Consider the following 13,797-nt stretch of genomic DNA (forward strand, 5'->3'; position numbering starts at 1 on the left):
ATGTATGTGTATATAAACATATGCACGCTCGTGTGTGTGCACACGCTACAACCAATGTGTGAAGATCTGAGGACCATTTGCAGGAACCAGTTCTCTCCTTCCACTGTGTGGGCTCTAGGGCTCATACTCAGGTCATCAGGTTCAACAGCAAGCACCTTTCCTCGCTGAACTCACTCCAGCCACCTGTCAAAAACATGCATTAGAGGAAAGACAGCTTCTTTAACAAATGGTGTTGGGAAAAGTGGTTTCTCAATGTGCAAGAGAGAGACTAGTTATGTGTCTCTCACATTGTTCAAAAATCAATTAAAATGGATTAAAGAAGTAAGTGTAAATGCTGGAACTTAGAAAGTTCTGGAGGAAAACACAGTAAACCACTTTGACATATGATAAAATATTCCCAAGAACTGACCAATGTGGTTACATAAGATAACAATCAGCCAAGTCTGCAGGGCAGCCTGCAGGATGGGGATAAAGCCTTTGCCAAGTACACATCAGGTGAGATTAATATCTAGAACATATAAAGAACTGCAAAATTTAAACATTAGAAAAGTTATCCAATCAATTAATGGGCTAAAGAACCCAATAAACAGTTCCCCCCAAAAATCAACACAAGTGGCAGATAGATACTTGAAAAGGCATTCACCATCCTTAGCCATGAAGAAAATACAAATTTGAGTTGCTTGAGATTCCATTCCACTCGGAATGGCCATCATAATGAGAAAAAAATGCAACAAGTGCTGATGAGGACATGGGTGAAGAAACACATCACTGCTGTGGGGTGTGAAACTGTAGCTGCTAGGGAAATCAGTCTGGAGCTTTCTCGAGAAAATAGAGCTACTATGTAGACAGAGCTACCATGCAAATAGAGCTACCATGATGTAGAGTTACCATGTGCACCAGCTGTGATACTTGGCTATATTCTATATACTTTAAGGGTTCCAAGTCAATACCCACGAGCATGCATCCATAATTATTGTTTTCATTCACAATAAATAGAGGATGGGAATAACCCAGAAACCCATCAACATATGAAAGGATAAAGATACATGGTAAAAAAAAAAAAAGATACATGGTGCATTTACAAGTTGAATTTTTTTTCATTCATAAGAAAATTAAGTCTGACATTTGAATGAAAATGAATGTATGATTTAATCAATTATGTTAATTTCCTATTTCCTTTCATGGCCACCTTTTTAGGTTCTCTCTCTCTCTCTCTCTCTCTCTCTCTCTCTCTCTCTCTCTCCCTCTCTCTGTTTCTGTTTCTCTGTCTCACACACACAATTTTCTAGTTTCTAGTGTCTACATATGAGATAAAACATGAGGAACACATCACTGCTGTGGGGTGTGAAACTGCCACCAGGAGGAAAATTAGTCTGGAGATTTCTCAAGAAAATAGTTACCATGTGCCCCAGCTAAACCACTCAGCTGTATTCATATACCTGAAGGGCTCCAAGTCAACACAGAAGCAGAATGGATGACTATTGGGGGTGGGAGGGAATCAGCTGGGATGGTTAGAATACTAGGGGGAGCAGTTGGGCAGTGGAACTAATGTATAATGACAACTAGGCCCAAATAATGGAAGGGCCATAATGAAACCCACTTTCTTGAATGTTAACTTTAAAATTAATATAAAGATAAATGTTTTGGGGGTTAAAGAGATTGCTCATCAGATAAGGAAAAATACTGCTCTTTGAGAGGACCTGATATCCATTCCATCTAAGTTGGATGGCCTGTAACTCTAGTACAAGGAATCTGACACCCTCTTCTGGCCTCCATAGATACCTGCACACATGTGGAATTCACTCACACAGATGTATACACATATACATAAATAAAAATAATAAAAGTAAACCTTTTAAAATGATATATGTGTTTTAAACTTGAAGAAGAAATGATAGAAGATGGTCTGTAATATGTTTAAAAGTTTTTCTTTTCAGGGATGCAGTGATGTCTCAGTGGTTAAAAGCACTGGCTGTTCTTCCAGAGGAGTGGGGTTTGATTAACAACACCCACATGGTGGCTCATAACTGACTTTAATGCTAGTCTAAGGGGAACTGACATCTTCTCCTGGACTCCTTGGGCATCAGACATGTACATGGCATACAGGCGTACATGCAGACAAAATATCCATACACATAAATAAATTTAAATGTTTAAGAAGTTATTCATTGGTCCAACAAACATAGATCAGTTCCTACTAAGGGCTGAGAATTTTCCTTAGATTCTCATTTGGAGAAATGAAAAAAGGATTGTCCTTGTCCTCGAGCATTTCAGGGGAAGTTGAGAAGACATGACTAAGGGTAGGTACAGAATCACTAAAGCAGAGTTCATTTAGAAATGACAGCAATCTTCAAGTCACCTAGGGAAGGTGCCTTCTGCGGTATCCTGGAAACAAGTCCACAGACGGACAGTGAGGACAGAAAGGCCCACACAAGGTACAAATATGATGTAGAGCAGGACAGGGCATTCTGGGATGTAAGAATGGAAATGAACATTCTTCCCCAGTAAGGTCTAGGTGAGAAGACATTCACTGGTGAAAGGGGGGAAATGAGCATATTATCAGGCTGTTGCTATAGAATTTGGATTTTTACCTTCTAGGCAATTCAGTCACATAAACGAGTTTTTAACACTTAAAAATGTAGGGACTGGGAAGACAGCTCAGTGGGTAAGAGTGTTTGCTGTGCAAACACAAGGACCCAATACCCACATAAAAAGACAGGCATGGCCAGAAATGTCTGTAACCCCAGCACTGGGGGGTTGGGAGACAGGAGGATTACTGGGGTGTGTTGGCCAGCCAGTCTAGCTGACAATTGTGAGCTCCAGCCTCAGTGAGAGACTCTATCTCAATGCAATACAGTGGAAAGTGCTAGATCATGACTTCCTGATGTTCTTCTCTAGGATCCTCACACATATGGGAGAGCACACACATATGTGTGTGGACACACAAACACACACACACACACACACACACACACACACACACACACAATTAGGATGACCATAAAAACACTGCTTTCAAAAGCAGAGGAAGAGCAGAGATCCTTTGAGGGGATATTTGCTCTACCCCATAGCAGAGAAGATGGGAGCAAAGGGGCCAGGTATCTTTATGATTAGAGAGTTAAGCACGCGTGTAGTTATCGGAGCTATGTTGCATTTTGATAACTGTCATATTTTTGCAGGTGTGGTGTGGCTGGTGGCCATCATCATAGGATCACCCATGTGGCATGTGCAGCGACTTGAGGTAGACTCAGAGCCGAGATATTTTCTCAACCCTCTTTCCTGTGTTCATTCTCCTTCCTTTGAGAATATTATGGTGAATGTATATAACCTCACGCATTTCACTGAAATCAAATGATGTTTTAAAATTCTCTTCTGTTATTTAAATCTACTGGATACTGCATCATTAATATTTAAAGTTAAAATTACCAAAAAGTAAGTTCCAAAATGACCTTCTCTCCATTTTCTTAGCTTAATGTGTTTTTCCTAGAATATCCCAGCCTTGTTACATGAGAGTTTGGTGAGTGTTTTGACTTTATTTATTATCATGATCGTCATCATCATCATCATCATTATTACTATTATTATTATTATTTTCTGAGACAGCATTTTTCTGTGTAGTCCTGGACACCCTGGAATTCACTCTGTAGGCCTTGAACTCAGAGATCCGCCTGTCTCTGTCTCCCGAATGCTGGGATTAAAGATGTGTGCCACCACTGCCTAGCTGACTTTCTTTTATTTTAAGTCACTCAAAGCTGTACCAGATGGTCTCCTTGCTAGTTGATTTTCCTGTTGTCCTAGCCATTAACCAATTGAAATGTGAATTAGAAACATGTCCAGGGCTTGATTTTCTCCCTCTTCTTTGCCCACATCTTTTGTGAAGTCCTTCCACCATGTGAAGGGATTTACAGTAAAAGAACAGGTTAGGATATTGGTTGTGGACAGCTTAGTCTGTCTGCTGGAATGGACGTTAGCATGGTTTGTAGTGTAACACAGACATTAGTTTTCAAAGACGATAGAACATCCATCATGCAGCCTGGAATATACTTTATAAAGCAATATACTCCTTTGTACCCTTAAATAGAGCTAGGCGGATCTGAATCCTTCTGAGCATGCCATATCCCTCACCTAGGATTGCAAACGAGGCCTGAGATGAAAGCGCACTGAGGAAAGGGTGAGGAGGCTGTCCCAGTGGTAGAGTGCTTACCAACACGTGCACACCCTAATACTAAAAACACAAGGACAAATTTAAAAAGTGTCCCAATATTTCTTGTGTAACTGATATACTGAGTGAGCTGGCCTCTGTGAAAGCAGAAAGTGGCTTCATTCTGCTGCCACCTATGAAAAATGTCACCTGAGAACTTCATAATGAAATATGGATGAAACTTTGAGCAGGCTCTGCAACTCTTCCAGTCATACAGATAATTAAATTCTTGTGGCTTCTGTCAGTCATAAGAACAGTGTCTTCTCTGCTATAAGATGCCGGGGTTAGTGCCACGGTCACATAAAATCATAATAATGATCACTTTAAAATGTGCTCTTCACTCTGGCAGCACACACCCTAAAATTGGAGTTATTTAAAATCTTGTCTTTCCCTTAGCTTAAATGCTTTTAGGCTTCTCTCCACACACTTGGAATCTCTCTCAGGAAGTGATAAAGAGAGGAGAGAGGACTGTAGCTAGAGTTTTCCTGCCTGGCCCACAGTCAGGACAAATCTCTGACACCTGCCAGTCCCACAGCCGCTCAGACCCAACCAAGTAAACACAGAGACTTATATTGCTTACAAACTGTATGGACGTGGCAGGATTCTTGCTAACTGTTCTTATATCTTAAATTAATCCATTTCTATAAATCTATACCTTACCACGTGGCTCGTGGCTTACCGGCATCTTCACATGCTGCTAGTCATGGCGGTGGCTGGCAGTGTCTCTGACACAGCCTTCCATTTCCCAGAATTATTCTCCTCCTTGTCCCGCCTATACTTCCTCCTGCCTGACTACTGGCCAATCAGTGTTTTATTTACTAACCAATCAGAGCAACACATTTGCCATGCAGAACATCCCACAACAGAGGACTGAGTAAATGTCTTGGTCCTGGTGTGGGTGCTGCCCAGGGCTGATGCTTTCTGTCTGGGGTTTCTGATAACACCTTTGAGGTTTTGCCTGTGCCTCCATTCTCCAACCCATTACTCGTTCCAACATCTGCCATGGCCACTGCCTCCTTCCGATGATGCCACCCATACCTCCAGCAGCATGTTTTATAAATGACAAAATCTGGTTCTCAATCCTGGAGCTCCTTCCCTGCCCACAGAAATCAAACCGATTTATCTTCTTAATAAAAGGTCTTATCATACATTCTAAATTTATAAATCATTTACTTTGTAGAAAATGTTATCTGTCTGATCTAATAGGCAATGGCCATGCTTATTGCTAAACTCAGTCAAACCCTATTTGCTTCTTGTCAGGAAAAAGTCAGATTTCAGTTTTGAAGTAAACATATTAATGTGCATCCCAGGACCAAAATCATTTTAAAACTCCATTAGAGAGAATGCAATTGAGTGTGAGAGTCCAAGCGCATTGCCAGATGATAGGCAGCATTGAAGCCAGCCTTTCACGATCTTGCTCTCTTGCTGTTTTCTCTGGACTCTCTCAGGAGTGAGTTGACTCACAATCTTTAGGAATGGAAATGGGAGGATTCAGTATAAAGTGTCCTTATTTTCCCCCCTTCAGTGAATAAAAATGTGAATTTACAGCACCCCAGACCTCATCAAAATGCCATGTTCCCTAATTCTGGATTGTCTTGATTAGAAGTTTACCCAGGACAGCGGAATGCGGAAGGCTTGCCCAGTGGATTTATGATGCCTGGATGAGAGTGGCTTTGGTGCCATGAGTCATTTGAGTTGTTCTGCACAGCAAGGTTTGGCTTGGATGAGGGATGTGGTTGTCTTGAGCTGGGGTAGGGAGTGACGAGAGGGCAACTGTAGATGGAACGCAACCCCAGCCACAACTGTCAACCGTGGAAGACTAGGGAAACGTTTGCGTGGAAATCACAAAATCAGGGGAGGAGTGCAACTCAGTCAGTGGCAGTGCGCTTGTCCTGCATGTGTGCAAGGCTCAGAGTTTGTTCCCGAGCGTCATAAAAAAGGACAACGAGAATCTGAAACTGGCTGTCGTGAACCCATCTTAAGATGCACTTGGGGAGCCTTTGTTTGTCTCTGGCATAGTATGAAGCCATCACAGTTCAGCACGGAGCATTTAGGATGTGTCAGTACATGGCCACTGTGGTCACTGACCCTTGGAGGCTCTGCCCATGGGGAGTCAGAAATAATTTCATTTTCATATCTGTTTTCACTCAGTGTTATTATTCCTAGTTGTGCTCATCAATAAAATCTGAACCACAACTCAGATTGTCTTCATTTTGGAATTGATGTTGAGATTTGCTGGGACTATAAGCAGAAATGTGTCATCTGGAACTCCACAGTGACTGAGACTTGATAAATTTGCCCCTTTGCGTCCCTATCCCAGTGATAAAACTTGGGATATATATTAAATGTTTACTTTGTCTCTGAAAGGAGCCTTTTAGAATTCGATAGTATCTATCATGGTTGTGAACAGTGAATTTAGAACTTGGAAGGTGAGTCCACTGGACTCAGAACAGCAAATTATTAAACAAATACAATAAAATATCTGCAGATTGGTAATAGTTTAAATCCAGCATCTTGTTCATTTCAGCATTTGAGAGCTACCAGCTGCCTTTGCAATCTGGTGTTTCTGACATGAAATAATGGTAGAAATATGGCTAGGTTCCTCCTACATTGAAGACTGATGCTTGCCGAATCTGTTTCATCAGAAACTGAGAAAGCAACTACATCAGTTGAATTAATATTAAACTGGCAGGCATATGATACACAGTATTTTTCCATGTGTACTCTCTCAATCCACTTAAAACTTGTGGCCAGCAAAATAGAAGTTGAGAAAGGTAAAAAGTAAACATTACTCACACAGTCCTACATTCCATCTAATTATCACAAAGTACAAAATCAAAGCCTTAGTCATCCAGAGAAAACCTACAGTTACAACAAACTAATTATAAAAGCTGATTCAAATTCCAAAAATTCATCAGTGGCTGTGTGAGAGGTCTTTGAGATGCCATAGTGGCTGCGCTCTGCTCTTTGGATGCTGATTTTTGCGTTTCGTAACCGAATCATTCTTACTGTAAAGGTTAAATATGACTTCCTGTATGAGAAAGAGCACATCTGCTGCTTGGAGGAGTGGAGCAGCCCCATGCACCAGAGAATCTACACTACCTTCATCCTTGTCATCCTCTTCCTTCTGCCTCTCCTGCTGCTGCTCGTCCTCTATGGTAAAATCGGTTACGAGCTTTGGATCAAGAAAAGAGTCGGGGATGGCTCAGTGCTCCAAACTATTCACGGAAAGGAAATGTTCAAAATTGCCAGGTCTGTTTATTAAACTATTCCCCACAGTTTAAAATCTGTCATATTAGCTGTGCTGAAAGGACAGTTGCCTGGATAATTCAGCCTGAGCATCATTTGTAATTCAATTTGAGAGCATGGACTCACTTGAAACCAAGATGCTGTGGGGTGGTGTCAAGACCCACTGTCCTCCACCCTCACTGCCAGGAACATTAGAAATCTGCATAAAACCTTGCTCCAGAGGACCCCGAGTTCCCCACATGTACAAGGGCATGTATTTACATCTGCCCTTGGTCCTTCCCACTTGAGAATAATGTTAAAATACTGGCAGGGCATGCAAATCCCTTGAACCCCCAGAATGCAACTTATTTTAAATGATTGTGATTGATACTTGTTTTTTAACTCAAAGGCAATGCTATCTCATTTTATTTATTATTATCAATTTCAAGACAAACTTTACTGCTGTATTTGTAGTTCCCATGACATAATCTATATGGAATGACTGTTAAAACAAGCAGTTCCTTGCCTAGATTAGTGAGTTGAGGGGATTTCATTAATTCTTCAAGTCTGCAGTGACCTCTAGTGCCCAGTTAAGAAAACTTCTTTTCATGTCCAATGGAGTCCAAAGATAGCTGATCACCTCCAGATCTAGTGGTACCACTCCCCAGAGGACAGCTGAGCACCCCCAGACCTAGCGGTACCACTTCCCCAGAGGACAGCTGATGACCCCCAGACCTAGCGGTTACCACTTCCCCAGAAGAAAGGGTTTCTAGACTGAAATGCCAGGCTTTGAATCTGGACTTTTAAAACCAAAAGCACCAAGCAAATGTGTAGATCTGTGTAATTGTAAATCTATATTTGGGGAATGAAGAAAATCAGCTTGAATCCCTGGTTGGTTATGTTATAAAGTTTTAATTCTGTCCTTGAGGCTTACTGTATTTTATAAGTACTAATATTTAGCTATCAGAGGTATGGACTGCTTTAAACACACACTGAGTGAACGGAATCCACGTCACTGAAGAGACACTACTAACTTTAAACCCCGAAGAGATCATTTATTAGCCACCCTATTGTGAATAAAACTTCTCTCTTCCCCAGTTTCTACCTCTGTCCCCTGGTTTATTGGGAAAATGAAAGACATGCTTACTGTGTGTCTGTAGTCTCTGGAGCGTTCTAGACTCAGGCTGAGCACTTACCACAGGCGTGTGTACCAACCGACGTCATGTTTCCTTGTGAGTCTAGGAAGAAGAAGCGAGCTGTGATCATGATGGTGACAGTGGTGGCTCTCTTTGCTGTGTGCTGGGCACCTTTCCACATCGTTCACATGATGATTGAATACAGTGAGTGCCTGTCTCTGTCACTCCTTTTTTTTTTTTTTTTTTTTTGGAGAATTTTTAGTTCATTTCCTACTAGAACACACATGAAATCATAGATTTCTCACTGGTTGCTGTTCACTTGAGTAATCAAATGTCAAACACTAAACATTGCTTTTGTGTGTTAAAGAACACCAGGTCATCATGTGATAGGTGACTGTGCACAACTAGGACTAAGTCATTAATAATTAGAAAAGATAAAGAAAAGCTTTTCGAGTTCCTCCTATCTTGCTCCTCCTCTCCCTAAGCTATTTAGCATGGGGAGACACCTTGAGAGTCTTCTCTGTTTAGAACCTTGGCTGGCGCTCTGTGAATTGAATGTACCTAGGAGTCCAGTCAGATGTCTAGAAACAATTATCATTCATGTGTTCTCTGGGACTCAACACGATTGTGTTTCTGGAATGGAAGAGAACATATGAAGGGTAACTGTGCCTATGTGAAGGTTGTTGTCATTGAGCTGAAAGTCTGAATCCTGCAGTACACGCCAGGCACCAGCCACTGCATGGATGAGCACATATTACAAAGGTGTGTTTATCCAGATACCAGATGCCTTTTTCAAAGTGGTCATGAGAATATTTCACAGCCTTAGCCACTAGCACAAGTGCAAATCTTTGTAAATACCTACGATAGAGATTTACAGTTATTTCTTGGTAAAGTCAACAAGTGTTCTAAAGTATTGCTTTATTTCAGGTAATTTCGAAAAGGAATATGATGAAGTCACAATCAAGATGATTTTTGCCATAGTGCAAATAATTGGATTTTTCAACTCCATCTGTAATCCCATTGTCTATGCACTTATGAATGAAAACTTCAAAAAAAATTTTGAGTCTGCAGTTTGCTGTTGCGTAGTAAAAGAAACATTCTCTCCAGCAAGGAGGCATGGAAGTTCAGGAGCTATGGCTATGCAGAGGAGAGCAAAGTTAGCTGGCAGAGAGAATCCTGTAGAGACCAAAGGAGAAACATTTGGGGACAGCAACATCAATGTCAAGTGGTGTGAACAGCCAGAGAAGAAGAAAAAATCGCAAGTGGCATCTTGTCCTCTTTAGTTCTGAATTTCTGAGAACTCTGCTGTAGACAGGGACGTTAATTGTTAACAGTATCTTCAGAATCAGTACCTGTCATACTGTAATGGAAAGAAAATTATTTTGAGAAAAAGTAGAGCTTTCATATTAAAAATGTTGACGAGCACTTGAAAGGTTGAGGCAGGGGAATCAGGAGTTCAAAGTAATCCTTAGCTGCATAATGAGTTTTAGGATAACCTGGGGTACAAGAGACCCTGTCTCAGGAAGCCAAAATAATAACAACCAAACTTACTAATGATGGTGACAAAACATTTTTCCATTGAAAATACATAAGAATTTTTTAAAAATTATTGGGCCATTATTGTGATTACTAGGTGTAGTTTTTTTTGTTTTACTTTTTAAACATTTTTTGTTTTTATTTTATGTGTATTAGTGGCTTATTTGCATGTATGTCTGTGTACCACATGCATGTCTGGGTGCCTACAGAGGCCAGAAGAGGGTATCCAATTTTCTGAAAATGGAGTTACAGATGGTTGTGAACTGCTACGTGGATCCTGGGCATCAAACCCAGGTCTCCTGGAAGGGCAACCATCTCTCCTGCCCTAAAGTGTAGTTTCAAAAATCTTGTATAAAAGTCAATGTTCTTGGCTAGTAACTTTTGTCTGTGTAGTCAATGTGATATGACTTTCTATGTATTGCTAAATTGAGTGAAAACATCAATAATGCATCTTCTTCCTAGAATACTAATTTAGTAGTTGAGCATCACACGTGACTGTTGAAGTTACGATAACTCTTTTGCAAATGAAGCCTGCACCAAAGCCAGTAAGCCCAAGAAGATGGAGAAGCACCCAAAGGTGCAACTTAGCGATCTAGAACATGGATTGGAGTTTCTCACAGCCTGGGTGACCATTTCTGTGGTGACTGGCAAGTCTCTTACTGTTTTGTTTTGTTTTGTTTTGTTTTGTTTTTGTCTCTTGTTTGTTCTTGTGTAAACTGAAGTTGATACCTGCTCTGCTTCATGAAGTCACTATGGAAACTAGACACAATTAGAAAAGTATTTTGAAGAATAAAGCATTCTTGTCTTCTGAAGGAATGTCCTGCTCATGTCCCTACTTCCCCTCTTCCTGCTCTGAGTCTTGTCTTGACCCTGTCCAACTTGTCACTAATACATCCACTTGGTTTCTCTACTCAAAAGAATAGCTTGAGGAACCTCATGTATTGACGGAACATACACACTATACATATATACAAATATACACAACGAACATACACACTATACATATATACAAATATACACAACTATATAGATGCATATATAGATGGTTTAAAATACAAAGATTTGTATTATTAAACCATTTATTTTCACTAGTGAAATGAATAACCTTTCTTTAATAAAGTGTAATAGGATGATGAGGGTATAACTAAACATTACCTGTGAAATTCTGCTGTCTCGGGGCTGCCCCTAAGAGATGGGTCATTATACTCAATAGACTTATCGACCCAGATTTCTTCCCTCAAAACCTCTCTCTTTGGTCTTCTAACTCCCACATATCACAGACTCAGAGGCCACCATCAGAACATAGGGCCATTGCCCTTCCAACCTCTAAGATTTTCAAAGCCTACCCATAGCCTTGTAGCCTAAAGATTTCTTTTGCCTCCAGTTTCCAGTCTTGATTCCTCTCAGCTGCTAACGGAAATGCCAAGAACACTGAGGCTGCTTTGCGGTTTAAGCTTTAAGACCTGGGAACCAAAAAACTCTGGCCACCAGCTCCTTGGTACAGACTGTTTGTGTATCAGTGAAGCATGCATAGAAAAGATGAAGACGAAATAATGTGTGGTATGGGGGGAGGGGAAATGCCAATATGACAGGGAAATTAGCAAATAAAAGAGAGGGAGGCTGGTTTATGTGTTTCGGATTGGATTGTTTGGGTCCTGTTGTGAACTGTCTGCCTGTGTGTCTAGTTCTCCTGTTGCAAAGCAGCTGCTCATTAAACACCAAACATTAAAATAAATCTGAATCATTGACTTTTTGGTTCCTATCACTTGATGCCATATCTGCATGACTTCTATTCTAAATATGACCATGGAAAACATGTTAAGTCAGCAATTATTAGCTTCTCCATTATTGAACATCAAAAAAATTCCCAAGTAGTGCAAAGCTGAGCCTAATATATTTAGATACTAGAAAATAATGAATATTTAAAATTATGGCTGTCCACTTGTATTCTGTTGGTTATGCTTGCATCTGCATTTCCTGTTCATTTACTCAGATTTTCTATTTCCAGCATTCCCTCTGTTTGTGTCTTCTTCATTGTTTCTATTTCAATTTTAAGATCTTGAAATATTTCCTTCACATGTTTAATTGCTTTTTCATGGTTTTCTTGGCTTTCTTTAAGGGGTTTATTGATTTCTTCTAATTTTTTTGTTTGTCTTTTCCTCAATTTCTTTAAGCGAAATTTTCATTTTTTCTTTAAAGGCCTCTAGCATCTTCATGAAGCTATTTTTAAGGTCACTTTCTTCTGCTTTTTCTACGTTGTGGTGTTCAGGTTTTGCTGTTGGAGGAGGGCTAGGTTCTGGTGATGCCATATTGCTCTTTACACTGTTGTATGTACTTCTGCCTTGACATCTGCCCATCTCTTCCTCTAATAGATACAAGAGGTGCCTGTGTCTGAGCGAGCTGCTATTGGTCCACTCTGTGCTTGTTGTGTCTGTGTCTCAGGGGGCCCCTCTGGGTCCAATCTTAGCTCTGTGATACAGAAAGGGTATGCATGTCACAGTGCACATGTGGACAATTGGGGGACTTGGTTCTCTCTTGCCACCACGTGGGATCCAGTGATCACACTCAGGACTTCAGGATCCACAGCAAGTGTTTTAAATGTTGAGCCATCTCATCACTGAGCGGCAGCTGTGAAACAAATGAATTTGACTGCATCTTTCTTCTAACAAGATAAATGTTCCTTCAGGTCACAAATATATTTTGTGGGCAAAGATTCTAAGCTATTATTAGAACAGAGAAAGTAATTTTTCCAACTAATAGAAAGGGATGTTTTTATAGAAACATTATTTGAAATAATAATCTGGAATTGATAGCAACAATGTTTTAATAAAAATTTGCAAGTGGAGATAGGAATAGGTGGAATGAGCTGGGTTCCCAAGCCACTGGAAGAAACTATGATGGACTGTGCTGTTACCATCACAACGGGAAACACTGACATGAAACTGAGAGCCCTAATATTGTCTTCTGGTTTTTAAAGCAGCATTACATTGTGTCTGTCTGCAAGAGAAGAGTAATTTTATGAATATCTTTTAATAAAATTTGGAAACAACTATTCAAAAGAAAAACATGATGCTATAGCCTCACCTCATACAACTATAATAAAAATGACAGCTTTATTTATATGATTTAATGCTACTACTAACCACACCATGGTGGCCATCCTTTTGCTGGAGAAATCTTTAGCCTTGAAAGCCTTCAGATAGTTATGTGGTTGGTGATGTGCAGTGATTTGTGCTTCTCTCGTGGGCCATGTTAACCCACCAAGCCTGTGCTTCAACTTCTCTTTTTAGTAATGGTTCAAGGCCGCATTCCTTGATTAAAGCATGTACTCATCAGGGCAGAGACAGGGCTGAGGTAGGTCTGGCAGGGAGACCTAGAAGGTTGCTTGACTTTCCCTCTGAGCCATCACCTCTGGAGGAACTTCATCAAGAGTTGAGCTTTATTCGGTTCTCATTGTCTTAAGGCAAGAGTCTTATGTGCAAAGGCATGTGTTAGGCCCTCAGCACCCCCAAAATAAAACAAATAAAAGCAAGAGAGTGAAATAAAGTGGGAAAGGTAGATGAAGAGATAAATCATCACTACCAAATCTCAAAAGGGGAAGTTTTCTAAGGTTACAAGCAGCACCCCTCACATTCCACACAGAATTGTGTTAGCCATACAGCAAGGCTGTGGTAGAAAGCATGCAATGTAGAAAGA

At 40.5% G+C, this 13,797-nt stretch overlaps 1 protein-coding gene across 1 annotated transcript in view; it reads left to right on the top strand.

Annotated features, from left to right (window-relative positions):
* Qrfpr (pyroglutamylated RFamide peptide receptor) overlaps positions 1-10,660 on the top strand; it is a 59,771-nt gene extending 49,111 nt beyond the window's left edge. The window contains exons 3-6 of the mRNA XM_059256702.1: positions 3,180-3,241; positions 7,218-7,453; positions 8,672-8,769; positions 9,493-10,660. Of these exons, the coding sequence (XP_059112685.1) occupies positions 3,180-3,241; positions 7,218-7,453; positions 8,672-8,769; positions 9,493-9,848 (752 nt within the window). The 3' untranslated portion in view covers positions 9,849-10,660. The remainder of the gene's footprint in view (positions 1-3,179; positions 3,242-7,217; positions 7,454-8,671; positions 8,770-9,492) is intronic.
* The last annotated feature ends 3,137 nt before the right edge of the window (positions 10,661-13,797 follow it).

This window comes from Peromyscus eremicus, chromosome 3 (assembly GCF_949786415.1).
Source record: "Peromyscus eremicus chromosome 3, PerEre_H2_v1, whole genome shotgun sequence".
Lineage (NCBI taxonomy): Eukaryota > Metazoa > Chordata > Mammalia > Rodentia > Cricetidae > Peromyscus > Peromyscus eremicus.